The 23518-nt window shown below is 39.8% G+C and overlaps 2 protein-coding genes across 2 annotated transcripts in view; one reads left to right on the forward strand and one right to left on the reverse strand.

Moving 5' to 3' along the window:
* The first annotated feature begins 696 nt into the window (after positions 1-696).
* Positions 697-7195, forward strand: DONSON (downstream neighbor of SON). Its single transcript, XM_009894915.1, has 10 exons — positions 697-723; positions 1696-1776; positions 2988-3191; positions 3566-3744; positions 4315-4493; positions 4592-4715; positions 4837-4938; positions 5677-5875; positions 6555-6770; positions 7058-7195. Exons 1-10 carry the CDS (start codon positions 697-699, stop codon positions 7193-7195), a joined length of 1449 nt encoding a protein of 482 aa, XP_009893217.1.
* Positions 7196-11762: 4567 nt separating this feature from the next.
* The window catches only part of SON (SON DNA binding protein), a 39458-nt gene continuing 27702 nt past the window's right edge, over positions 11763-23518 (reverse strand). The window contains exons 10-13 of the mRNA XM_009894917.1: positions 17802-17949; positions 13555-13623; positions 13348-13463; positions 11763-12826 (exon numbers count right to left, since the gene is read on the reverse strand). Coding sequence (XP_009893219.1) covers positions 12668-12826; positions 13348-13463; positions 13555-13623; positions 17802-17949 — 492 coding nt within the window. The 3' untranslated portion in view covers positions 11763-12667. The remainder of the gene's footprint in view (positions 12827-13347; positions 13464-13554; positions 13624-17801; positions 17950-23518) is intronic.

Genomic DNA, 23518 nt, shown 5'->3' on the forward strand with positions numbered 1-23518 from the left:
GTGTGATGTAACGCAGCCTTGAAAGTGATGCTTTTATGCAGGAGTGAATCCTGTTAGTTTGACATTTATTCTGAAGCTTTGCACCCAACTGCTTATTTTTTCCTGAGGTTGTTCATTTTAGCTTAAATGTCTGGAAAATGAAGGCGGTCAAAGGAAACAAAATAAGAGGTTAAAAAATACAGTTTGGTAAAACAGGATCAACCACTGACAAAACCTAAAGAATAAACATCTTTATAGTACAGTTTTTATTTTACTACATCTTTTGTCAGCAGCTATGTTGCTCCTCACTATGTGTATAGATGCCTTTTGAACCCCCTGGATAACGTACGAAGGGTGGCTATTGCTGAGGTGGTCGTAGTCTTTCAGCCGGAGCAGGCTCAAAAGCAGCATTAACACTTCTTTCTTCTTTTTAAATTTACTGGCCGAGGCGGGGTGGGGGGAGCGGTGGCAGAGCGACGGCCACCGCGGCTGACAGGAGCAGCGGGGAGGCTCTTTTCACTTACCAAGATTTTATCCTTAAAAGTGAGGATATGGCCATTATGCACATCTTTTCATAACTGCTGGTAACCTTGCTCGTGATCAGGCGGCACGACTGTGTATTATGCCGTCAGGTCTGCATACGAGTCGTGTCCTTCAGGACAGGGCTCAGAGGTGAAGTTTCCACTCCTAGAGTTTCTCAGACTTCCCAAGTACGCAATGACTTTGGGCCATCTCTTCAAGAGTGTACTGTGGTTTAGGATGCCTCTTTTCTGAGCTATCAAGTTGAGATACCTGGGATTTTCTTTTTGAACCAAAGGAGTCCTCGGAATGGCACCTGCAATTAGTGGCTGTCCAGCAGAAATTCAGGCTCAAGCAAATGCTGCTTGAAGGCATGCAGAATGGGGGCTGCTTTTGAAAATGGTGGCTTCCATCTTGCTTTTCTTTCTGGAAATTCTTGCAAATATTAATATCCCTCATCAGGAGCTAATTTGGCTGATAGTCTTTCTAGTCTCTTTGGGCTGTTTCTGTTTGATATGTGAGGTGACTGAAAGTGTCGAACTTCAGCAAATTTTGGGTGCCATAGTATAAGAAGGACATTGATGTGCTGGAGAGGGTTCAGAGAAGGGCAATGAAGCTGGCAAAGGGTCTTGAGAATAAGTCTTATGAGGAGCGTCTGAGGGAACTGGGGTTGTTTAGCCTGGAGAAAAGGGGGCTGAGGGGAGACCTTAACGCTCTCTACGACTACCTGAAAGGAGGTTGTAGCGAGGTGGGGGTCGGTCTCTTCTCCCAAGTAACAAACAATAGGACAAGAGGAAATGGCCTCAAGTTGTGCCAGGGGAGGTTTAGGTTAGACATTAGGAAAAACTTCTATGCTGAAAGGGTTATCAAAGGCTGGAACAGGCTGCCCAGGGAAGTGGTTGAATTGCCATCCTTGGATGCATTGAAGAGCAGTCTAGATATGGTGCTCAGGGACATGGTTTAGAAGTGGGCCTGGTGGAGTTAGATAAGGGTTGGATTTGATGATCTTAAAGGTCTTTTCCAGCCGTAAGGATTCTATGATTCTATGTAGGTGCCTTTCGATTGTACCCAAGGGTGGATACTTGCAGTGTGTATGTGCTGGCTGTCACTCTTGACATTTCTCTGCAAGGGGCGTTTTTTTTAATTATCAACCTGGTGCTTATTTTGTGCTGCATCTTGCACTCCTCCTTTATTCAGCTTTTAGAGCCTGTTTGTGAAGATAAGCCCATCAGGAGAGCAGAGCCCTCTGAAAGAACCGACGTCCTTGCCCTAACCGAGGTACGAAACCCTGCATACTGCTTCTGAAACGTTTCCAGCTGTTCTCAGTTCACAAAAAAAAGGCTGAAATTGTTTAACTTAGTCCATTAGGTCAATTTCTGTCTAAGATGATATACTAAAATGACAGTGTCCAAGAAAATTTCTTAAATTGCCTTCAAGTTTACTGTTATGGTGACAGTCTTTTAAAAGCCAGCCTTCTTCCTGATGTCGCTACTGCTACCATTCTAGGTGACAGAGGTGGTTGTCTTCTTCCAGTTTTATTGCCATGTTGACCATAATTCTCCTGATTCTTTGGTTTATATTTTGTTGAGAGAAGGATGTTCTTCAAAGTGATGTATCCTCTGCAGTCTTTTATTCAGCTGCAGAAAGGTAATAAACACGACTTCACTAGGCACATAAGAAAGAGAGAGTACCTTAAAACCAGTCCTTGAAATAGGGTTTCAAGCAGATAATGTCTAATGTTGTTACAGGTTCAGAAACTTAAGTTCAAACTAAGTAGAATAGAAAAGTGACCTCTCAAAAAACGCAAACTGTCTTAGAGCTCCCCAGTGGGGGTTTTTTTTGCATCCTTTAGGAAGTGTCTGACATTACAATCACCGAGAGAGTATGAAATGAAATGTTGTTTTGGCGTGGGAGTTCTTGTCTTTATAAACTTCAGGCTAAGTTTTCTTTTTTTTGAATCAGTTATCCTTGTATCTGTTCCTAGTTTATGACTTTTGGAAAGACTCCTGTGAATGAAAACACTCTTCTGCTTTTTATAAACAATATAATGCTGTATTTCTATTAGAATCTGTTACTAAAATAATCAGTTGAGTATAAACTGTGATTTTGTTTAGCCTATGAACAGTCAAATTCTGTGTAACTTGTAATCCAGAAAAAAAAGCAAAAGCTTTTTGTTTTTTTTAAGTATGATGTCTCTTAATGCAAGTACTTCCTTAGGATCAAAATGAGCTAGGCATTTTTGCTGTTGCACTGAATCGGACAAAAATATGGAGGAGACGACAGGTTCAAATTGTCTTTTCATAGGCTATTGAACTCAAGATGTTACATCTAGTAGCTGTAGTCCAGTATGTGACCTGCCTGCCTGCCAGGAAAGATATATTAAATGAACATGGGAGGAGACCTAAACATACTAAAATATAAATCGGTAGCTACACAGGGCTTTTCTTAAATTTGTTGTGGGTTAACTTACGCTATTTCTGTTTTGTAAGGACCTTCATTTACCTGTTGCTGTACCGGAAGTTCCATCCTCACCAAAATGTGAATTTCCTGCAGACTGGAGTATTAAAACACGAATTCTATTTATGTCTTCCCAACCTTTTACCTGGGCCGAACACTTAAAAGCACAAGAGGAAGCTCAAGGATTTGCTCAGCATTGTAGAGCTACAGAAACAAACTTGCCACAGAGCATACAGGTAATACTTAAGAGCGTAGCTCAAAGCTCCAGCTTCAGAAAGGACAACGTATCTTTGCACCTTTCCTTAAACATGCTGGCAGTGAAGGCTTCATTCTGTTTTGTTTTGGTCTTGCATTAAGAATAAGGCTCATTTAGACTACTAATCTAATTCCGTCCATCGTTTGTACCTATAGTGGCAAACAGTGATGAATGTCATTGAACTTCAGCTGTGGAGCAGTTGCCAGTCGCTGTCCATCTTTCTTCAGTCTGGCTTATTCACAAACCTGGGGGTTGGGGTTTTTTTAAGCATCTAATGTAATATTTTTTTTTAATTCATCACTCACAGTGCTGCCTTAAGTAAACTGTCCTCATAAAATACTTTTTGACATCTAGGAACCAAAACTGTCGACAGAACTGCGTTGTGCCTTTCAGCAAAGCCTCGTTTACTGGCTTCACCCTTCAGTGCCGTGGCTGCAGCTGTTCCCTCGGATTGGAGCAGACAGAAAAATAGTTGGGAGGGCCAGTCCTTGGTCGCAGGATGAAGCCTTGCAACAAGTGCTAATGAGTGACTGGTAAGTGGAACCAAACAACTAATGTATTTAGTAAGATTAAGACACCAGGATTTTAATTAATGCACAAGTTCTTCCCATTTTTGTGAGAAAGCTTTTTAGTTTGTTTTTTTTTTTTTTCCTTCAGCTAGAATGCTCATTATTTTGATGACCAGGTTAAGGAAATAAAAGACTAAAGCCACCTTCTTGTGTGGAATGCCCCTCTCCAGTTCTAGTTGTTGATTTGGGTAGAATTCCATAAATTGTTAGCAGGTTGCCTTTGATGCTTCATGTAAACCCATGTGCTAGAAAGCAAGTATGCTGGAAAAGCACAGTGCTCACAAACAGGATGTGTTTCTAAACCACATGCTAGAAAGCAAGTATGCCGGAGGAGTGCAGCACTCGCAAACAGGCTGCCTTTCAGAGGAGTGCAGCTTCCTAGATGTTGAGCACGTCTGAAAATCCGGCTGATCATTCAGTATGCTCTCAAACCCGCGCAGAGTACGCATCCCTGACACCCAGCCAAATCCAGTCTGATGCATCGATAGCAAAGAATTCACTTCAGTTACTGAATTGTTTTATTCTAATTCGCAGGTCAGTCAGCTTTACTTCTCTGTACAATCTGCTCAAAGCCAAACTGTGTCCCTACTTCTATGTATGTACCTACCAGTTTACTGTCCTGTTCCGTGCAGCTGGTCTTGCGGGAAGTGAGGTTATCACAGCTGTAATTTCTCCCACAACTAGAGGTTTAAGGGAAGCCATGAGAAATGAAGGTAAAGTGAAACTAGTCCAACTAGCATTTGAATAACTGATAAAGTGCATTAGCTGTGTCACAAAACCATTAATTGCTTCCTTTCCTCCTCTGTTCAAGGCATAGAGTTTTCTTTACCTTTGGTAGAAGAAAGTAGAGTCAGGAAACAGAAAAACTCTGAAGTGAACTTGGAAGCCGAAGTTGCTAACAGCCTCGAAGCAGGCAACAGCATGGAAGATGGAGAGTACGTAATAAAGTCTTCTACAATGCTAGAATTCATGCACGTCTGCAGACTCCTACACATCCCATTTGGAAGAACTTTGCTGGAAGTATTGCCCTCCTAACACCGATTCTGTGTTTCCCAGGGAACCAGCTCCAAGTGATGATGATGATGAAAGTTTCTCTTGGCTCGAGGAGATGGGAGTCCAAGACAAGGTGAAGAAACCAGATGCTATTTCTATTAAACTGTATCCTTTCTTTGCACATCAAGATGTATGACACTGGAAAACCAGGCAGGTGTTACCTTCTTGTGGTATAGATTTAAGTTTTATCAAAGCTTTTGAGAACTTATTCCCAAATATCAATACTCACATTACTGCATATTAAAAGACTCTGCATTCGTTTTTGAATTTATGACATATTTCTGGATGCTGCTTCTTGAAGGAAAAGCCATTGTGAATTGTTAATGTAACCGTAAGATCTGTTAGATCACAAACTAATTGTGTCACCCCGCATAAAGGTTCACTGAAAAGATTAGTTAGATATTTTTATTTTTTTTTTTAAAGAAAAGGGTGTATGTTCAGGTAGGCTAGGTTTACACTTGGAATGAGCGTGGCATAGTAGGGACACAGCTGTAAACCAGAACAGCTGTTGCTGAGAAACTGTGTGTGTTTCAGAGGGACCAATTAACTCCGGTCTTTCTCTAGCTCCATTTGCACTTGGGAGCACGTGAGATTTTTAATAATGAAATCAGAAGTCAGGTTTAAGATGCTGTTTAGTATTTGAAGAACAAATCTGAATGAGTGTAAAGCTTAGTGGTTTGTGGTTTGTTGTTTTTTTTTTTAATTTTGTTTGTTGAAATGACTTGATTGGCCAGAGGGGTATGGAGGGGTGGGTTTCTCCTGGAGTTGCACTGATCTGATTCTTCTTTTGGTGGACTGATGCTTTTCACTTCCTCATGGTTTTCCTTTGACTCCAGTCAATAGTCGTAAGGAGAAGCATGAGGTTCAGATGGATCACAGACCCGAATCCCTTGCATTAGTAAAAGGAACAAACACATTCACCTTGCTGAACTTCTTGATAAACTGTAAGAGCCTAGTGGCCGTTGCAGGTCCACAAGCAGGGCTTCCACCAACTTTGTTGTCCCCTGTTGCTTTCCGAGGTGGAACAATGCAAACGCTCAAAGTAAGTAACACAACTGTCTCTGTTTTCTAAAAGAAAGTTGTTTCTTCACCCAGTAAATTAGACACTGACTTTGTATAGTTTCCCGCAGGTACTGCAGAGTAGTTTTTGTTGCTATAGCAATTTTAACTGCGATATAGACTGCTAAATTGTCTCTAGCCACATAGATTTGTGCTGCTAAACTGAAATCCTAGTATTTGCATTCTTCACATCCTGAAAAATAAGAGGTTAAGTAGACTTCCCAGATACTGAAATGGTTCTTAAAAAGATACTATTATGGGGTCTCAAACTATCATCACAGCTGCTTGCAAGAAGGGAGCCTCAGAACCATGGCTCACCATCTGTTACTGTAAGGAGGTGGTGGGTGCTAAAGGATACGCTATCAGTATAGGTGGTGCAGTCGTCTTCGAGGAGAATAATAATAATAAGTCGTTCGTACTGTTCTGCAGTTAACTTTCTTAATACTGTATAGCATACCTGCATGTCACAGTTGAGACATCTTAAGAGTTGTTAGAAAGACAGTAAAACCATCATAACGCTCATGTACTGAACAGTAAGTTGACAATATCGAAAAGCATTTTGAACCTGTAACGGGGCTGTGGCACCGCGGTGTTTAAGTAAATGAAAATCAGGACTTGATTTTTGCATGTCAAAAACCAATCCTGTGTCGTCTTGTCTTCAGGCTCGAAGTATAAACGCCAAAGCCAGGGTTCACTCGGCGTATGAGGATATATTCAGTTTGGAGATCGTAGGCCCCGTCATGCCTCATTCCTTGCATTCGCTGACCATGCTGCTCAGGGCTGCACAGAGGGGAGCGTTCTCTGCTGTACTGTATGCACACGAGCCAACCGCAGTATTTAATGCTCATCTTGATGATGCAAGCCCTGCCTTAAATAAGGTAAGGAAACTAGTAGAGACAATCTTTCCTGTTAGGAATAGTATCTTTATTGCAAACCATAGGACACCAAGTGACACAAAACTTTCCCGTAATATATGGGGTTTACACCCAGTTACTTGTGATCACCACCTGACAGTCCTTGTGGCTTGTCATTCCCTCAGGAATTGAATAATTGGAAAACTAGCTTTTACAGAGTTCCCCACAGGTACCCAAATGAACATTAAGAACTACAGGTATTTCAACAAGAAATACCTATTCCATGTCTATCTTCATGTGAATTTCCACAGGAAACCATACACAAAGATCTTACTGCCTGTGGACTGCATCCTAAGACTTTGGATCAACTGAGTCAGTGTCCAACACTGGGAAAATCTTGCATCCGATCTCTGGAAATGAAAGATTATGCTTATACCTGGAAGTCCTAGCTATGCTTGTTTCCACTTCATGGAAAAGAATGCTCTCTACTGTGCAGTTGCTGTATTTCATTCGGGTCTACGTGGGCAGCACCTATGCCATACCGGGAGGGATACAATCTAGTTGCACATTACAGACAACAACTATTGCACATCACCCATCATAAAACACTTCAAAGGACTTTTAAAGGGAATGAAGGAAAAGACCTTGGACATCTCCTTTTGTATTTTAGAAAGCCTTTTTAAAATAAAACTTGATAAAACATGAGTATCTTTTATTGGTCTGAATTGCGTCTGAAAGGTCTGCATTCTTTATGCATGTGCAAATTCTGTTCTGAAGTGCGGAATCTCTGCTGCTGCTCTGTGCAGTAACTCCTAACTATTTTGGATGGGGGGGAACTCCTGGCAAAACCCCTTCCAAGGCTGCTTACAGCACCTTGCCAGAAGCTTGGGAGCTACACCTTGGTATGTTGCACCTCTTGGTTTAGAGTCGGCATGCAAAGATAGATGAAAGTCAGATGGACACAGAGTTCTGGCTGCTGCTGAGTCAACATTAAAGGGTTAAGATTCCTCAGAAGTGCCTGGACTAGCTCTCCAGTATTCCAGTATTCCCATACCCACGCTTACCTTAAAATAAGCTAGACTTTTCGGAAGCCATTTGTACGAACTATCACCTGAATCAGATCAAGTTGGAGGAATGAAATAGTTGTGCCACCTGATGGAAGACAGAAACTGGGAGGCAGCAGGGAGCTGCTGCTGTGACTCTGTATGTTCATAGCAATAGCAGAGTCTATTAACATGTCTAAGGCGGTCTGTTTCACTTCAGGTGGAGTAGGCAAAGCCGTTATTTTGGAGGTGTGTATGTTGGTTTTTACACAGCTAAAGGGCGATCGGATCCCTGCAGCAGAGAATACTGAATCTGAAGACCCAGATGTAGAATGCCATCACATGCTTGTGCGCTCCAGTGAGATTTCTAATTCAACCACTATTTTGCACAGAAAGTAAAGCAATGTTCACGCCGTGTGGTGGGCTGCTGCTACAGTGCCCTTCTGCTCACCTGTAACAGTAACATTACACTGTAGCCAGGTCTTACTTGAGGAAACAACCTGTAAACCTAAAAATCTGAGCATGTAAAGAAGTTACTGCAGATTGAGGCATGATGAAAGCTTCCTGTGCCTTTCAGTTACTTTATATTGACACCACCTGAAGTATCGTCCCCCAGGAATACAGCATGTATATAATGACACTGGAATACTTTACATTTGTTAATTGACAGTAGCTACCATGACACTGTCAGACTAGTGGTACCCTGATCAAGGTAACATCTAGAAAACCTAGATAAAGGGAAAGTCCCTCTCTTATAATGGAAAAAGGCACCTTAGAATATTAAATACTTTGATAATGTCAAATACTCTTGTTTCTGGTAGAGTTCAGGGTAGTACAGTCCAGCCTTAGTTAATCTTTACACTTCTCCCTAACTAATCTAGAAGCAAGTAACCGAACTTTTCCCCTTTGACTGGCATCAGACACCAGGTGTGAAAATCCAGTCCCAATGGCATTGTGGGGAATACCGAAAGACTGGGTTTCTAAAGCGGCTGGTGTGTTAATGACACTCATTTCTAGTTACTTTTTAAGAGAGCAACAGTTAACTCGATGCCTTTTTTTTTTAATCTGTCTTGTCTGCCTCTGTCAGTCATAGCCGCTCCTACTGGGCTTGGCAGTCTGCTGTGAACTAAGCCCCAGCCCAGGGCTACAGGTCACCACCAGTGGTTCTCACAGCGACCACATTCTGGTGCACAGAACAGGGCACAGCTTCCCCTGCTGTCACACGGGAGAGCCCTTCTGAACGCTGCTCCCCGTCACTGTTCTGGAAGAGGCAGCACCTTCCAAGCATGCCCTTAAGGAGTGGGCCTACTTAAGGCGCGTGGTAGCACACGGAACAAGTTACCAAAAGCTATAGGAAAAAAGCAGTTCTGTAGCTGCCTCTATGGCGAAGCCAATTTTAATCAAGCCAATAACCATTTTGGTATGTGGACTTGAGCCTGCCTGTTTTCTAGGAAATACAATAATTACTATTAACTTCAGTTCCAGTTTGTGTTTCTGCATCTAGCATACGAGGTATGGAAATACTAACACAAATTAATAGCTCGCAGTCATTTAAAAAAAAAAAAAATGAATTGCAAGTACATTCCTGTAATCTAGAACTGTGTAATTTCAAAATTTTACCACCAAATTCTTTTATCACATGCTTTTGCACAGTGACCTGAGCTGTAGCTCCTCCCTGCACTGTAAAGCGTCTGTTGGTTTTAAGTCATAGCTTTGCCTGGAATTTTGGAAGCATATTCCAGTTGCTTACAGCTCTGGGATTCAGCGCTGTTCTTGAAGTGTACTTGGCTCCAGTGAACTTTCCCTATAAAAGCTACAGCATTACACTATCCAGTCTGCTGCTCTTCTACCTAAAGGTATTTTCCATACGTACTACCACTATTCCAGACGCTTGTCGAGCAGTAAGATTGATTTATTTAACCTGTCCAAATGGGTGAATTTTCATCACAACCATGATTTGTTTGGGAGAGCTAGAGACTGAAGCAGTTGATTAAGACTTCATCTAGTTTTTGCAGTTTGAGAGGCAATTTTAAATTTCCAAGGATAGGAGCTTCACACCTTCCTGCTCCTCCAGTCCTAACTATTTGAAAACTACAAACGAGAAGACTGCCAAGAAATCGTTCCGGTGGAAGCTGGCTACAAGTGCTGGGGCACCTGTTTCAAAATGCTCCTCCCTCGTGTGACAGGGAAGTCAGAAGCACTTCCAGTGAGATTACTTCCAGGAAAGTCATTCTGCAGCAAAAGGAAATCTAACAACCAAACAGTTCACGTCTTCCATCAGCAGGAGTCACAGGCTATTCACCTTTAAGACAGCTAAAAGTGCTGCATAAATAACCAGGTTCCGAGAGAGCATTTCCTAGTTTTTCTTTTTAATATATCACTACTTTTCTATTCCTGCATGCAAAGGACACTCAAACCAATTCCAATTTACAAATTTAACAGAAGCACATCGCTGCACTAGCTTTAGATTCATGTATCATTCTAAACAACAAGGAATGAAACTAGAACAGAAACCTCAAAATCAAGAACGGTCACAATTAGGGCATTACAGACCTTAATTATTTTCTTTTTTTATGTCTTCCTTAAGACCAAAGGTTAAATCCACATGCAGTACCACATCTTTAAGGCATGAAATCCAGAACTTTCCTAAACAGTTGTCTTTTAAACCGAGTCTCCAATGGGACTGAATTCATCTGCTCCTTGCTGCTGTGAGACAACATGTATCTTTACATTATACATGGGGAATATAGACCCCAAAAAAAGAACAAGAGATTGTACGTTCCCAGATTTGATACTGTACAGCTGTGAAACCACTGCTGACATGGACACCACAGACTAAACAGAATGATCAACATCTCTCATGTTTTAGCTCTATCAAACCAGACATTTAAACAAAAGCCTGATAAGGATCTGCTCCCACATCCCGAGTTAATGACTTTAAGTTGTATATCAAAAAGCCAGACTTAGGCTAAGCCAGATACAATACCCAGTTCTCCCAGAGTAGATCTTTCCATTGCTGTACCATCGCATTTTCTTTTGGATTTTATAAACACTTTCCAGCTAGTTCAGCAAACGAGGCAAGAAGATTTTCAAACATTTAGTCAGAGACTGAAGGCGAGACGCCAAAGGGAAAAAAGTTTAATTAAAGACAACTATGTCCATGAAAGTTAAGATTAACTTAGGCATTTCTAGAGCGCTTTGACAGACTAGTAAGGGGCTTTATTTCTCAGAAATGCATGGTGGAGAACCAAATACCATTTCTCTGCTGTACACAAAACGAGACATTGATCCTTGTCCCTTTAGGGCAAAGGCAGACACCTTGTTCCGTAACAGTTGACAGAATACACACAGAGTCACCTTGCTTTGTGGAAGAATAGGTACTCGTAATTCTTCACCTCCACGTTCCTACTACCATTGCAAAGGTTATTCACGTCAGGCCTGAGCACAGGCTTACTGCGTACAAACTGTATTTTGTTCCTGCCCCAGACGAAGCTCTGGTCAGTAGATGTCATACAGAGAGACCTCAAAAAGACTTTTCTGAAGTAAGCACCTGAACCACTAGAGTCTGTAAATCCTGGCAATCTGCTCATTACTCAGACAAATCTGGCAAGAGGTGTTCAATGCCCTTTCCAATTCAAAGTGCACATAGCTAAAATACTAATACTTCTTAAATTAAAAAAAAAAAAAAAGGACAAAAGAAAAAAAAGAGGAAGGAAAAGCTTTCTACGTCCTCTTCCTTGTCAAACTGCCAAAACTCTGGATCATGCTGTCTCCTTAAGGGCAGAGTACCATTACGGAAAATTTAAGCCCAAGGAGTTAATTTGGTAATAGTCCAAAGCAACCAAAAATGACTAGAACTGATTCTGCAACCCTAGCAGCTGCTGATAATCTTCATAAAGCATAGTTTTATACTGTGCGTTTCTTCAAAAAATTGTTTTGGCATACATTTTAATTACCGTTTACTGACCAGTGATTAAGATTATGAACTTGTGCTGCTTTATTGACCAAGTTGGGTACAACAATTTAAGCATCATTCTATCCCCTCCCTCCCCCCCGAATCCAGTTGTAGATTTGTTAGAGTTTAAAATTCACATTAACCACAAATTCATACAATCAACATCAGGCAGTGTGTTAATTTGTTTGGAATAGACAACTCCATCATCTCCCTTCTTAGAACATGCAGGGAGAGTCACCTTTACATCGCAAGTCTGATCGGTTCCATTGCTGGACTTTCTGCCATCCCTTTGAACGCAAGTCTTTTGCCTAATTGCGTACGTCCTAGAGTACGGGCTGTACGGCCAGTCGCAGTGCACCACCGAGTTAAACCCCCACACGAAATTCAAAGAGAAGCCGCAGCGTTAACACTGTACAACAGGGCTGCCGCCGCGGGCTTTCTCACAGGGGTCCCAGTACTGGCCCAGTATCTGTCCAGCAGTACACGCCAGCCTCGACTAGACTAAGGTAAGCCACGTAAGCCGCACGACCTTTTACCAGCTGTCGGCAAAAGTGCACGAGTAGCTTTACCGAGACCAGGGAAAACTGCAGCATAGTACAAAACAGTATGAAAGTGTTAACATTCCGTATTGAAGAGAAATTGCATGAGTTTTAAAACAAGGGTTTAGATTACTGATGCCTCCAGAGTCTGTCATCTGATTTAGTCATTTAAGAAATAATTACATCACTAATGTAAACAATATAAACATACCAAAAACTAAGTATGATTTAAATACATTTTGATGGTACAAAAGAAAAACCTGAAGGTGTCTGTACAGTTTTTACAACGTGGGAATTGCCGATGTATTTACAACATGAAAGGGCAAATACCATTTTTGTGCAGAGTAAAATTATCTGAAATAATGTCAATATAAAAAACAATATCTAGCGGTGTGAGGCACTCCTAAACATGGTGGTATTAACCATGCTTTCCTTTGGTACAAGTCCCATCGCTTGGAGAGCCGCAGTTGCTGCTGTGGCTTTAGCATGCTTCTTATTAAGGCTGGCAAAAGTAGGCCTGTATTCGTTCCCATTGACTCTCACCTGTTTAGGAAAGGGGGAGGAAAAAAAGGAAGTGTTAGAAAGTGCCTCTTCATTTCTGCTTCGAGGCTCTTTTAAGCACGTTCTTTATGTAATTCCTCTTTAGACGTAGACAAAATCCACGTCTGGTCTGTAAGCACAATCATTTCCAAGCAGTAACTGCTAATACAAGGTCTTACACGAAAAAGAAAGCCCACATCGTAACATAATCGAAGGGCAAAAATCGCTAAATCTCGCTCACTACCTTTACAACAGTAAGATTCAACATCACGCCTGCAAGTAAACAGCAAGAATATGAAACTACATACGTTATGAATTTTAGTGAGTGGAATAGTGTGTTTCTTGACAAATTTACATATTAATGTGCTTGAAAGCTCTGATTTGGCCTTCACAGGAACAGGACTTTGAAATTAGCAGTCCTCAGCCTGCCTGAGGTGGCTTGTATGTTCATATACGAATATAAACATGAATTTACATCACCTTTAGTAGAGAAACCAACAGCGAACAAGGAAACTCAAGCATACCTTAAAGATAAAATGTTTGCGATGATCAGGCCCACTATCATCCACCAACACAAATTCGGGTGGTGACCATCTTCTTTTGTTACAGATCTCCATCAACGCAGAAACTGGATGTTTACCTTAAAGACAAAATGTATTTGAAATGTCAATGCCACTCTCAAAGCAATCATTTTAAATGAGGCGGGTTTTTTGGACAAGTAAGAATCTCACCTGAAAGATCCTTCATCACAACATAATGTCCAGATCTCTTTTGTGCCTTCTCTCCCACAGCAACAAGCCCTAAACAAAACATGATAAAGTTTACATTTTTGATTCCCACCCGATTTCTGTATTCTCATCAATAAAGCAGTAACACTATCAGTGGAGATGAAACCTGGAGACACCATGCAACTGTCTTTTCAGAAGTCTTTCAACCCTCCCTTTCATCCAGCTTTTTTTTTTTCCCCTCCATGATACACATAACATTCTTCTCAACTGCCCCAGGAAGACTCCAAACAAGTGAGGCAGTAGAAAACTTTGAGTAGTCTTATGCAAGTCAGGAAAGCCCTGGTTTTCCATGCCACCTTTGGAGAAACACTGAACAAGAGATAAACTTAAAAACATTCCCTCATTCAGTATTCGTTTTGTGCAACCCAAAAGTTATCCACTGTCTTAACAGTTTGCCTCTAACATACAAAGCATTTGAAGTATTTCCATGAAACAGCAAAAAGTGTACCTAGTATGTCCTTTTACGATTCGAGTAACACAGTGGTGTGCTCTTACAACGTGTGCTCTCTTTATTTAACTGTATTCAAATATTCACCCTTTATGTGCAAGTTCACAGCCCAATTACCGTGACTTCAGTCACACCTCAATATAAAGCAGCAGAAAAGCATGCAACTGGGCCCCGAGTCAATACAAAGAGCACAAGGTTCCAATGGAAGTTACTGTGAAACACAGGAGCCAAGCATTTTTACTCTTGTAAAGAGTAAGAAATAAAGTGTAACAATTGCCAAAAACGTATCAAATGCCAGTAACCATGCCATGCTTATGAGGTGACTCAAGTTTCTTCCCATTCTCTTTGCCATTACCTTAAATACACAAAAACAAAGTACCTGACCGTTTTTTCAGAATTTCTCCGACTTCAATCCTTCAACATTACTTTGTTTCTTACCTCAATTTGTTTCTGTTCCTGGCTTTGGTGAATAGACAGGGAGATACTGCAATTGTTTCCAGTTTCTTCCTGTTCCTTCAGCTTTTTTTGGCTGGCATTTTGTTTTGGTTTGTTTTGCTTTAAAAGAAAATCCTTCCCTCCTTACCAGATTTTCATCCCAATATTCAATGCAGCTCTTAAGTAGGGTCTTTTCAAGTGGCATGAAACCCTCACAGATAACAAACACTGAAACAAAGTTGGGTTTTTTCCCTTACCGAATTTTATATCCAAACTAACCAAAGATTTCCACCAAAGAAAAAAAACCTCTGTCGCTCTCCGCATTAATACTGTGTCTCCCTCGCTCCGAGTCACTGACATTTGTCCTCCACATCTTGTCCCTGGTACTTCAAGAGGGTTTTTTCAAGGAAGCTGCAGTGGACTCCGACAAGCTCTGACGGACCACACTTCTTTCAACATAGACAACCAACAACGTACTGGCTGACAGCAAAGCCCAAGAAGGGTTTGGTTTCAGTGCTGTCTGTCAGAGAACTACAGATCTCACTCACTGTCTAGAAAAAACAGGGTCTAAAGGCAAAGGTAGACAACACTTTGGTTCATGTCTTAGTGCAGCCTACCAAGTAACTCCTTAGCAAACTGCTTGTTCCTGCAACTAGAAACACAATTTTACTTGGGGGATAAGTTCTAAAAAAGTGTTAAAAAACCCTTGTAAAACAAAAACAGGTTGGTTACTTAATAACAGACAGACTCCTTTTAAAAAATTCTGACTTTTCTTTAAACCTCTACACAGAACTTTTTTTAAAGTTGACTTTGTATACATTTAAGCATCAAAGAACACTAATGTTTGAAGGAGCTTTTCAGCTACTCGTCATGAATGTATAATCACTGTTCAGTTGCTTCTTAGTAACGCATGAAACATGCTGCCTCTTCATAATGCAAGTTGTCTCCCTGTATTATAGACTTGGTTGGCTCAACATTAACAATTACTCTTTAGCAACACAGAACACCTTCAGATTTTTTTGTAGAAATTATCAGGTAAGATTGCATATATAATACTAAAATATTTTAAAATTATGAAATTAAAGCAAAGTCCAGCTACCACTGAGGTTATCAGTATTTTCAGATGAATCTATCACGTACCAGGAAGAGGCATCCCTTAACTCCATTTAAGATTTTTAATTGTTATTGAAGACTGTTCTGAAGCAGAAAGAGCAAACTATCTGCTACAGAATGTACAGCACAAAGAGGATCTAATCCTGTCTCAGGCCTTAGTGCTCGATGCTTGGAACTCTGGTATCAAATTCTGCAGGCATTAAGAAATTTATATCAGAAAGCATATGAGGATGCTGGGGGACGCTTCTAGAACTGGAAAATTGAGCTGTGACACACCTGTGTACCAGCAAAATTATTTTAATGTTCAAAATGTTCACAGGTTGTACAGTGATACTGCCTCTTTCCTATGACGTGACAAGAAGCAAGCAACCTAACGAACAGAGCTAACCCTTCCCTCCTCACCACAAAAATCCACCACCATGTTATGTAGGCTGCTTGAGAAAATAATACTGAAATTGACTGGTTTTAATTTCTTCCCTCAGACTGGCATTAATCAAGCTAAATTAAAGGAACTCTTACCAGCAGTGAGAACTGTACAAGACAATGTCTAACAAGATCATAGTAACTAACAGTAACGAAATATTTTTCAAAGATGTTCTTGGCAATCACTCTGTCACCAGATATCTCCCCTCCCGCCCCCTGGCCCTCCCCCCTACAACAGAGAGGTTGCACAGAAGCAAAACAGCTGAAAAGCAGTTTGGTCATTATTCACATAAAACGAAGGTGTCTGCATTCTTGTGTTCTGTACTTCAAGACTGTTGCACTTCTTTATTTATAAAACCATACTATGCTGCTAGAAGATCTTTAGAATTTAGGAAGAAAACCAACAGGTATTTTCATAACGTAGGCCTGCTTTCTCATTTCCTACCTCTTTGCGCTTAATATTCAAATGTTTAAATTATATTTTCACTTCTAGCTCGGTCACTTGAGCAGTATTGAACTATCTCTGTATCAAGAACTAGCGATTTTGACACCTAAAAGATTCCTCCAACAGCATCTCTGCAAATAAACTTCACAACATTTGCATTTATATGCTTTGTTTTCTTCTGAGCTCAATTATGAGCAGTGACAAAAGCTAACGCAAACCCGTAATTCAATGTATTTTCATGCTTTAATATTAGATGTGGTATATTTCATGTATTAAAGGTTCCCAATTTTTAAAAAAATATTTAGGAGAACAACAGTAAGAATTTCTTTTCCTGCAGCCAGTGTTGACTCACTTATTTTGGCAACATGCATAATAAAACAATTAAATCTTAAATCTCGACTGCTGAAATTCTGCATCTTATATTTAAAATGGTTAGAACATTAGAAAATGGTTAGAAAATGGTTAGGCATTTCAGATGGAAAATTTTCATAAACATTGACTCTGAAAACAACTCTTGCTGAATATGCTGGTGAGATAGCCTATTATAAACCATGCTGCCAGCTTAAGCAGCTGCATGCTACCTGTAAATAAAATTATAGTTCTTTTAATCAAAAGAGACAAGTGCAACAGTTCTCCCCCTGTGGCCACGGACTATATAAAGAAGAGGAGGAAAGACTGCTAAAGCAATCCTTGGAAACAATCAGGGAAACATCATTGTAGTTGAGCAGAGCTGCCCGCAGCAGGATCAAAGTAGGAGACAGAACAGCAGGGAAATCAGATGGACAAAAAAAGAAACAGAATCCATTCAGAAGATGTAAAAACATCAGTGTGACAGTCCATTTGTATCAGGACTTCAGCTGAAAGGCAGCAGTAATTCAACTCTGTAGCTCTCACCTCTGTCCTTCACCTCAGTTTAATACTGACCAAACTATTCAATCTTCTGTCCTGCTCCACTCCTGCTTCAGCCACTTTCTCTAGACCAACCACAATGGCTTTTCCACAATTCGTTTCCCTGTCCGTGCCTTCTCCATACATCCAACTGAAACACATCTCTAACTTAAGGACCACTGAGAAGCATGTTTTAAAATGGAAGGTGAAGGCTACGGATAGTTAAAGAACGTCTGGAAGAGTTCACAGGCATAAGGACAAAGCCTAGTTACATAATCCAGGGCTTGAAAAACTAGTACCAAAATCATCTACGAGATTCTTAATTTTTACAGTGAAGCTGTACCCAGAAAAAGCATACTGCTTCTAAGTTATTTTGCCTATCTCCAAAACAGACACGAGAAGTTTATACTGCCATAAGACATTTAAGGAAGGGCTTACCTTTTCGATCTGTCTTAAAATCGACCATAATAGGCTCAACGCTGCCTTCCTTGTTTTTTCCAAGCCCTTCTCCTTCTCTCCAGCCCATTTTTCTCATCAGTTGAGCTCCCATTCCTCCAGTTACAGGGGCTGCTCTTAAGAACTGATCCTATCCAGAAAAAGAAAAGTAAAACAAGTCCTAAAGTTAGCACTGGAGTTTTAAAAAATAAGTGGGAACTTCCAAAAAAAATATGTTTCTAACAACCTTTCACAGACTCAATTAAAAAAAAATACACCTTAGCTTTATATACATTAACATCTTGTATAAACCAGAATTCACGCAGACACACGAGACACAAATCAATATCTTCAAAAAAGAACAACTTAAGAAAATTCTAACGCAATCCAGAAGTGGCAAGGGACCCATTTCAGACATATGTATTTAACAAAATGATAACCGTCCATTTTTAAACACGCTACTTTGGTTCCAATGCATCTCTTCTCATCTCGTGAAAGGAGGCAGTGTTAACTGTTTAACTGGCAACATGCGTGCCAAGTGTACCTAGTTATTGAACAAAATACAAGCACATTTAGTAATGACATTCACAAAGTGTTTAGGCGTATTTTAAATATATTAAAAAAAGTTTCCCCATTTTATTATACAGCAGTTGCACATTCAAGTTCTACTCTGAAAATCCACATGAAACATACAGGTTTTTCTTTTCTTTTTTTAAAGGCAAAAAAGGCGCTTAGCCACACAGTTTAGCAGCAGTAGTCTTCACATTCTTTCAAATCATCATTAACATAATAGTTGTTAAATGGTGACAGCTTATAAACAGAAATTTTAAAAATCTGTTTTGATGTAAAGAACTTTAAAAACTCCTTAAATGTTTACGTACCTAGGCCTCGATGGCCGCAGTGTTGTGAATAGTAGGGCTGGCATTGACCGTGGCAAGAAGGCAGCTACAAGGATTTGACCCTGAAACAAGTTTCCATATAGAGGGGTGAAAGTTCACAGGTTATTCTGTGAACTATCATCTCTCTTCTGCCCCCCCCGCTGACCCAAGTAAGTAAGTCAATCATTTCCATCACAGCAAAAAAATTGCTTGCCTTAAAATATACAAGTTTACACACTGGCACTGATAAGTCCATCAGTTATTTCGCATAGTAGGTTAGATGACACAATGCCTAGTATTTTTGTGAAAATTTTGCTTACTATAAAAGTAAATTAATAGAACGATTTTTTTTTTTTTTCCTCCTTTGAGCTGTGCTTGCAGAAGTAAGCGTTTCCCAAATTTGGACAACGGACTGTTAGGTCCTTGGTTTTGATTTGTACGTAAACAAAACGAGAGTCTTACTTTTGCAGTGACTAACGATAATATATTTTGAAGGGGATTTCAAATTCACAACTGACACACAGTAATGATGCGTGTGTGTACTCCCCTCTATACGTGGTGGTAAAAAAATTAAAAAAAAAAAAAAATTGCTGAAGATTGTGGCAGGACTTCTCCAAATATTTCCCTATTGAACAGTAAACACCTATCAATCATGCAACTGAATGCTGCATTTAATAACAAAGTGCTCTGATGGAAGAGTAGAGAGGCTAAGTGCACCTCTGCGGTTCAACTTTTTTTTCTGACTGGTGCAGACCATGCAGTGTGTGTGTGTACACAGAGACAATCAGTTTCTTTGATACGAACTGCCTCAATCTATACACCTAGAATGGCTTTTACTTACTTCCATTTTCATCCTCCCCTCTTTTTTCCAGGAACCTCTCATAAGAAAAGGGCAACCATGCCGAGAATGATACAAACCCCAGTCAATGTCACCCTGGGTTCCGATTCCTCTTTTGTACCTGCTTTGCAATGATAGAATTTTCAATATAAACATCTGTTTCATTATCACCAGCGTGTATTCAGTTCACAAATGATAGAGTGCAATTTCTTGATGAGGTCATTTTAATGTTACACAGCTTTCTCATCACACCTGTAAACGTACTCCTTCAGGGGTTAGGAGTGGTGTAGAAAGAAGAGAACAGAATCAAAATATTGCTATTTGTCGCTAAAAATCAAAGCCCTCAGTTCCTATAGAGGAATTTCCAGAGCCTCAACAAATTCCAAATACTGGAAATGGAGTTCTAAATTCCAAAGTGCAGTTTATTAAAAACACCTCTTCTGATGTCTGAATTCAGAATCCTATCTGGTAACTTTAAGTAGGAAATTTTTACACTATGCTGACTCTTAAACATGTACAACAGAACCAAGACAACAAGGAATTAGAAATTACAGTTTTGTTTCATTACAGAATAGCTGTACTTGTGCATCACACTAAAAGGCTAAATTAAGTAATTCTGGTACCAATATGAAAGGAGCCAGGAGAAGCCTACTTTGATTCAGTTTACTGAAGAAGCCTGCAGCAGAGAAAAAAAGTTCTTCTTTCAGTTTTTTTGGTTTTTTTTTTTTTTTTTTTTTAGTGAACTGAATATAGATATCTAATGTCGCCTGTACAATTATATTCTCTAACTACCTTCACTCAGCCCATGACTTAATAGAATATGGGTAAAAAACTAGTACTGTGTTTGTAAGTACCTTTGAAAACATAAAAATCGTACAAACCTTAACAACAGCAGGGAAGCAAGAGACACATTTCTTTTCAGTTTTAAAAATCATACAAGGCCAAGTCTCACAAAATTATTTTGCAGCTCTGTACCCTTGCAGATCTGGCCCACAAGGAGGATACCTAGCTAAAGAGTATGTAACACAATAAATGCCCAGGTTTCTAAGTATTTGGTTACTGTTGTTGGAATTAACTAATTATTTACAAAACAATTGCTCTCTTTCATGCACTAATCTCAATTCGAGTAAGCCTGCATGAAAATTTAATACCATTTTTCTCATCTTTTGATCTCTAAGTTCCATTAAAGGTCAGCCAAATAAAGCATGCTTCCATTCTGCCAGCAGATGGAGACAACTAATAAGCCACATTCTTGTGTCAAGACTTTTTCTTTAAAAAAGAAGGCTACGAAGTAAAACCTGATCACTTAAGAGCATTTTTTAGTAATTTTAATTAAAAATCTTCCTCTTTTAAAGTGATGTTAGGGCAACAAATTTTGGGGGACACGAATGCCTCAATTAGCATTCAAGGGCTTAAACAAGCAATCACACCTGAAAGATGATTTTACCTTTTTTTTTTTCTGAAACACAAGTTCAACAGTCACCATCGTTGAACTGCAACAGCTGTCTTTGGGAAAAGGATAGCGTACAGCATTGAACTGAACCATCTATAAAACAGCACCCACAACATCCAAAATATTAAAGCCATAATTATTTGAGAGACCTTAAAACACATCAACATTTTCTGCTCTCTCAAAAGAAAATACCCATTCCTTCTTACAATGCTGACATGGCACTAAAGCATAAGTTCCGTCATAAGGAAGATTTATTTTTTTTGAGCAGTAATTTATTAAGCAAAAGACAACAAAGCCTTAAAGGCACTAGGTGGACAGTTTCAGTTATAGCAAAATGGGCTGTCTTAAAGATTACTTTAAGACTAACTCTGAAGAACTTCTGAGTCAAGTACCAGGAAGAAGCATCTATCTTTGGCAAAATTTTTGCAAAGTACCTGAATTTTCCATTAAATAAACTGGCACTTTTACTAGCAGCCACGTTCCTTCCTCAATACAACAGGAAGAATACCTTTCTGAAGAATCCCATCAAATGCCTTACAAAAACTATGCTCACAATCAGCTTCAGGATTTCTGTTCACAGCTTTAGTATACAATCAGCAGAAAGCAAGCTGAGGATAGCTGGGAAAAAAAAACACATTTGAGGACTGAACAGGGAGTCAGTACAATGTAACTAACCTACAGTTGTTGATTTGCCTTGCCCTGTGGCCTTCATTTCCAAGGAAAGCTCATTGTGTCATATAAGGCAATAGGAATACAAGTATTTTGATAAGTGGCCTTGTTAGAAGGTCAGCAGTTCTTCTGCAAGTGACAGTCACAAGACTTAAGTTTTCTCCATCGTTAGAATTTTAGTCATCTGCTAGGACGGTGGAAGAATGGAAGGAACGCTTTGACTTTTCAGAACTTGCTACACAAAGCAGAGCACTCGAACAGCTATAGTAAAACTGCACGTCAGTCATGCTTTAGCACAACCGAATGAAAGAGATGCCAAGCATTACCCTGTGCACGTAAAATGTTGCAAAAATCTTGTTTTGGAGATCGAGTTCAGGCTATAGCATTAAGCTGACAAATCCAGAAACAAGTGGTGAGTCTGGGAAAGTCTGAGTAAGTAGACCTCAACAGAATTTGCTTGGAAAAAAGAATTTGACTGCTTCCTTGATATTCAGCAGCACAGTGTATTTGTAAGCAAAAAGGGAAGAAGAAAAATAAAAAAAAGCAGCAACATCCAGAACAAGTAAGTCATATTTGTGAACTGATTACACCAATGATAAACTGAAACAGAAACCACTTTTCAAAAGAAAAAGATAATATCTTTCATAAATCTGTTTTAATGATACAAGAAACCTAACATATGAATCCTTTATGAATACTGCTCAGAGCCCTACGCATGAACATCACAAATAAGCACATTACTGAGAAAAATAAACCATACTTCTAAATGGTATGTCCATCATTCAAGTATGCCAACGTTAACCATGTCAGTAACTAATTCCCTCAAAACTTTATTGAGATAAAATTGAAATTGCAGGCATATTTTGGTTTGAGTACATATTACCTCTCCAGAATCTTTTTAAAGCACAAAAAAAAGCTGAAATCCAGGAAATGCAAAGTGAAGCAGAGCTTATCAAACAAGTTCCCCAGGTACTTTTAATTCTTCTCCCCTCCTGACACCAATCTTCTGTTTTGTTATATCTATCTAGTTTTGTCATGATCTCTCTCAAAGCACAATGTCTGTACGTGTTCTAATTCTTTGTTTAACGATACACAAATAACTAGCTGACATGGGCACATGAACAGTGCACGTCCACGAGTCCTCCTATGGCAATTGCTTATGGCAATCTCCCAAGCAAAATGCCTTCAGTAAACAACATCTTCAGTCAGAAACGTGTATTAATTTACACACACAGCATACCCCAAGAAACTCCACAGCCCTACTAGCAGATAAAAAATTTACAAGTACTAGGGGTTTTTTTATGTTAAAATACATTTTCTTAGTACAGAAAAGGGAAGTACAAGTCTGACTTCTCAGTGCTACGTTGCATAATTAACAGGAACTAAATTACACAACTTCAAGCGCCTAAGTAAAATACAACCTGTACTTTGCATTTCATGGTTGGTTTGCATTCATGTCACTGAGAAAGATAACATGCATTCATAACCCATTATCCCTACTTCACTTTTTTTTTTCCTGTGGAGTCATTCTCTATCCACAGGATGTGACTCCACATCAAGTTCACCAGCTCTAAGTTTTGTGAAGGTTTTCACAGGCCCCACCATCCCTAAAAAAGAACAGGGCAAGTCTTGTGTTGCCCCTAATGCATTCTGTAGGGGGCGCATGATTGTAACTACTTGTCACCTCATGAGTTTGATGGCAATGTGTGTGCGAATATGGAACCTGGAAAGAGCAAAAGAAGTCAAGCTGAGGAATGCCAGAGCAGGAAAGAGGACTGTGTCCTCATCTTCTTCACCCAACAACTCTTCTTGTTTCCAGTAGCAGCCTCCTTTCCGACAAACCTCATGATGCTTGCTAGGGAGGACGCCTACTACTGCAAAC

This window comes from Charadrius vociferus, unplaced genomic scaffold, assembly GCF_000708025.1.
Source record: "Charadrius vociferus isolate BGI_N301 unplaced genomic scaffold, ASM70802v2 scaffold201, whole genome shotgun sequence".
Lineage (NCBI taxonomy): Eukaryota > Metazoa > Chordata > Aves > Charadriiformes > Charadriidae > Charadrius > Charadrius vociferus.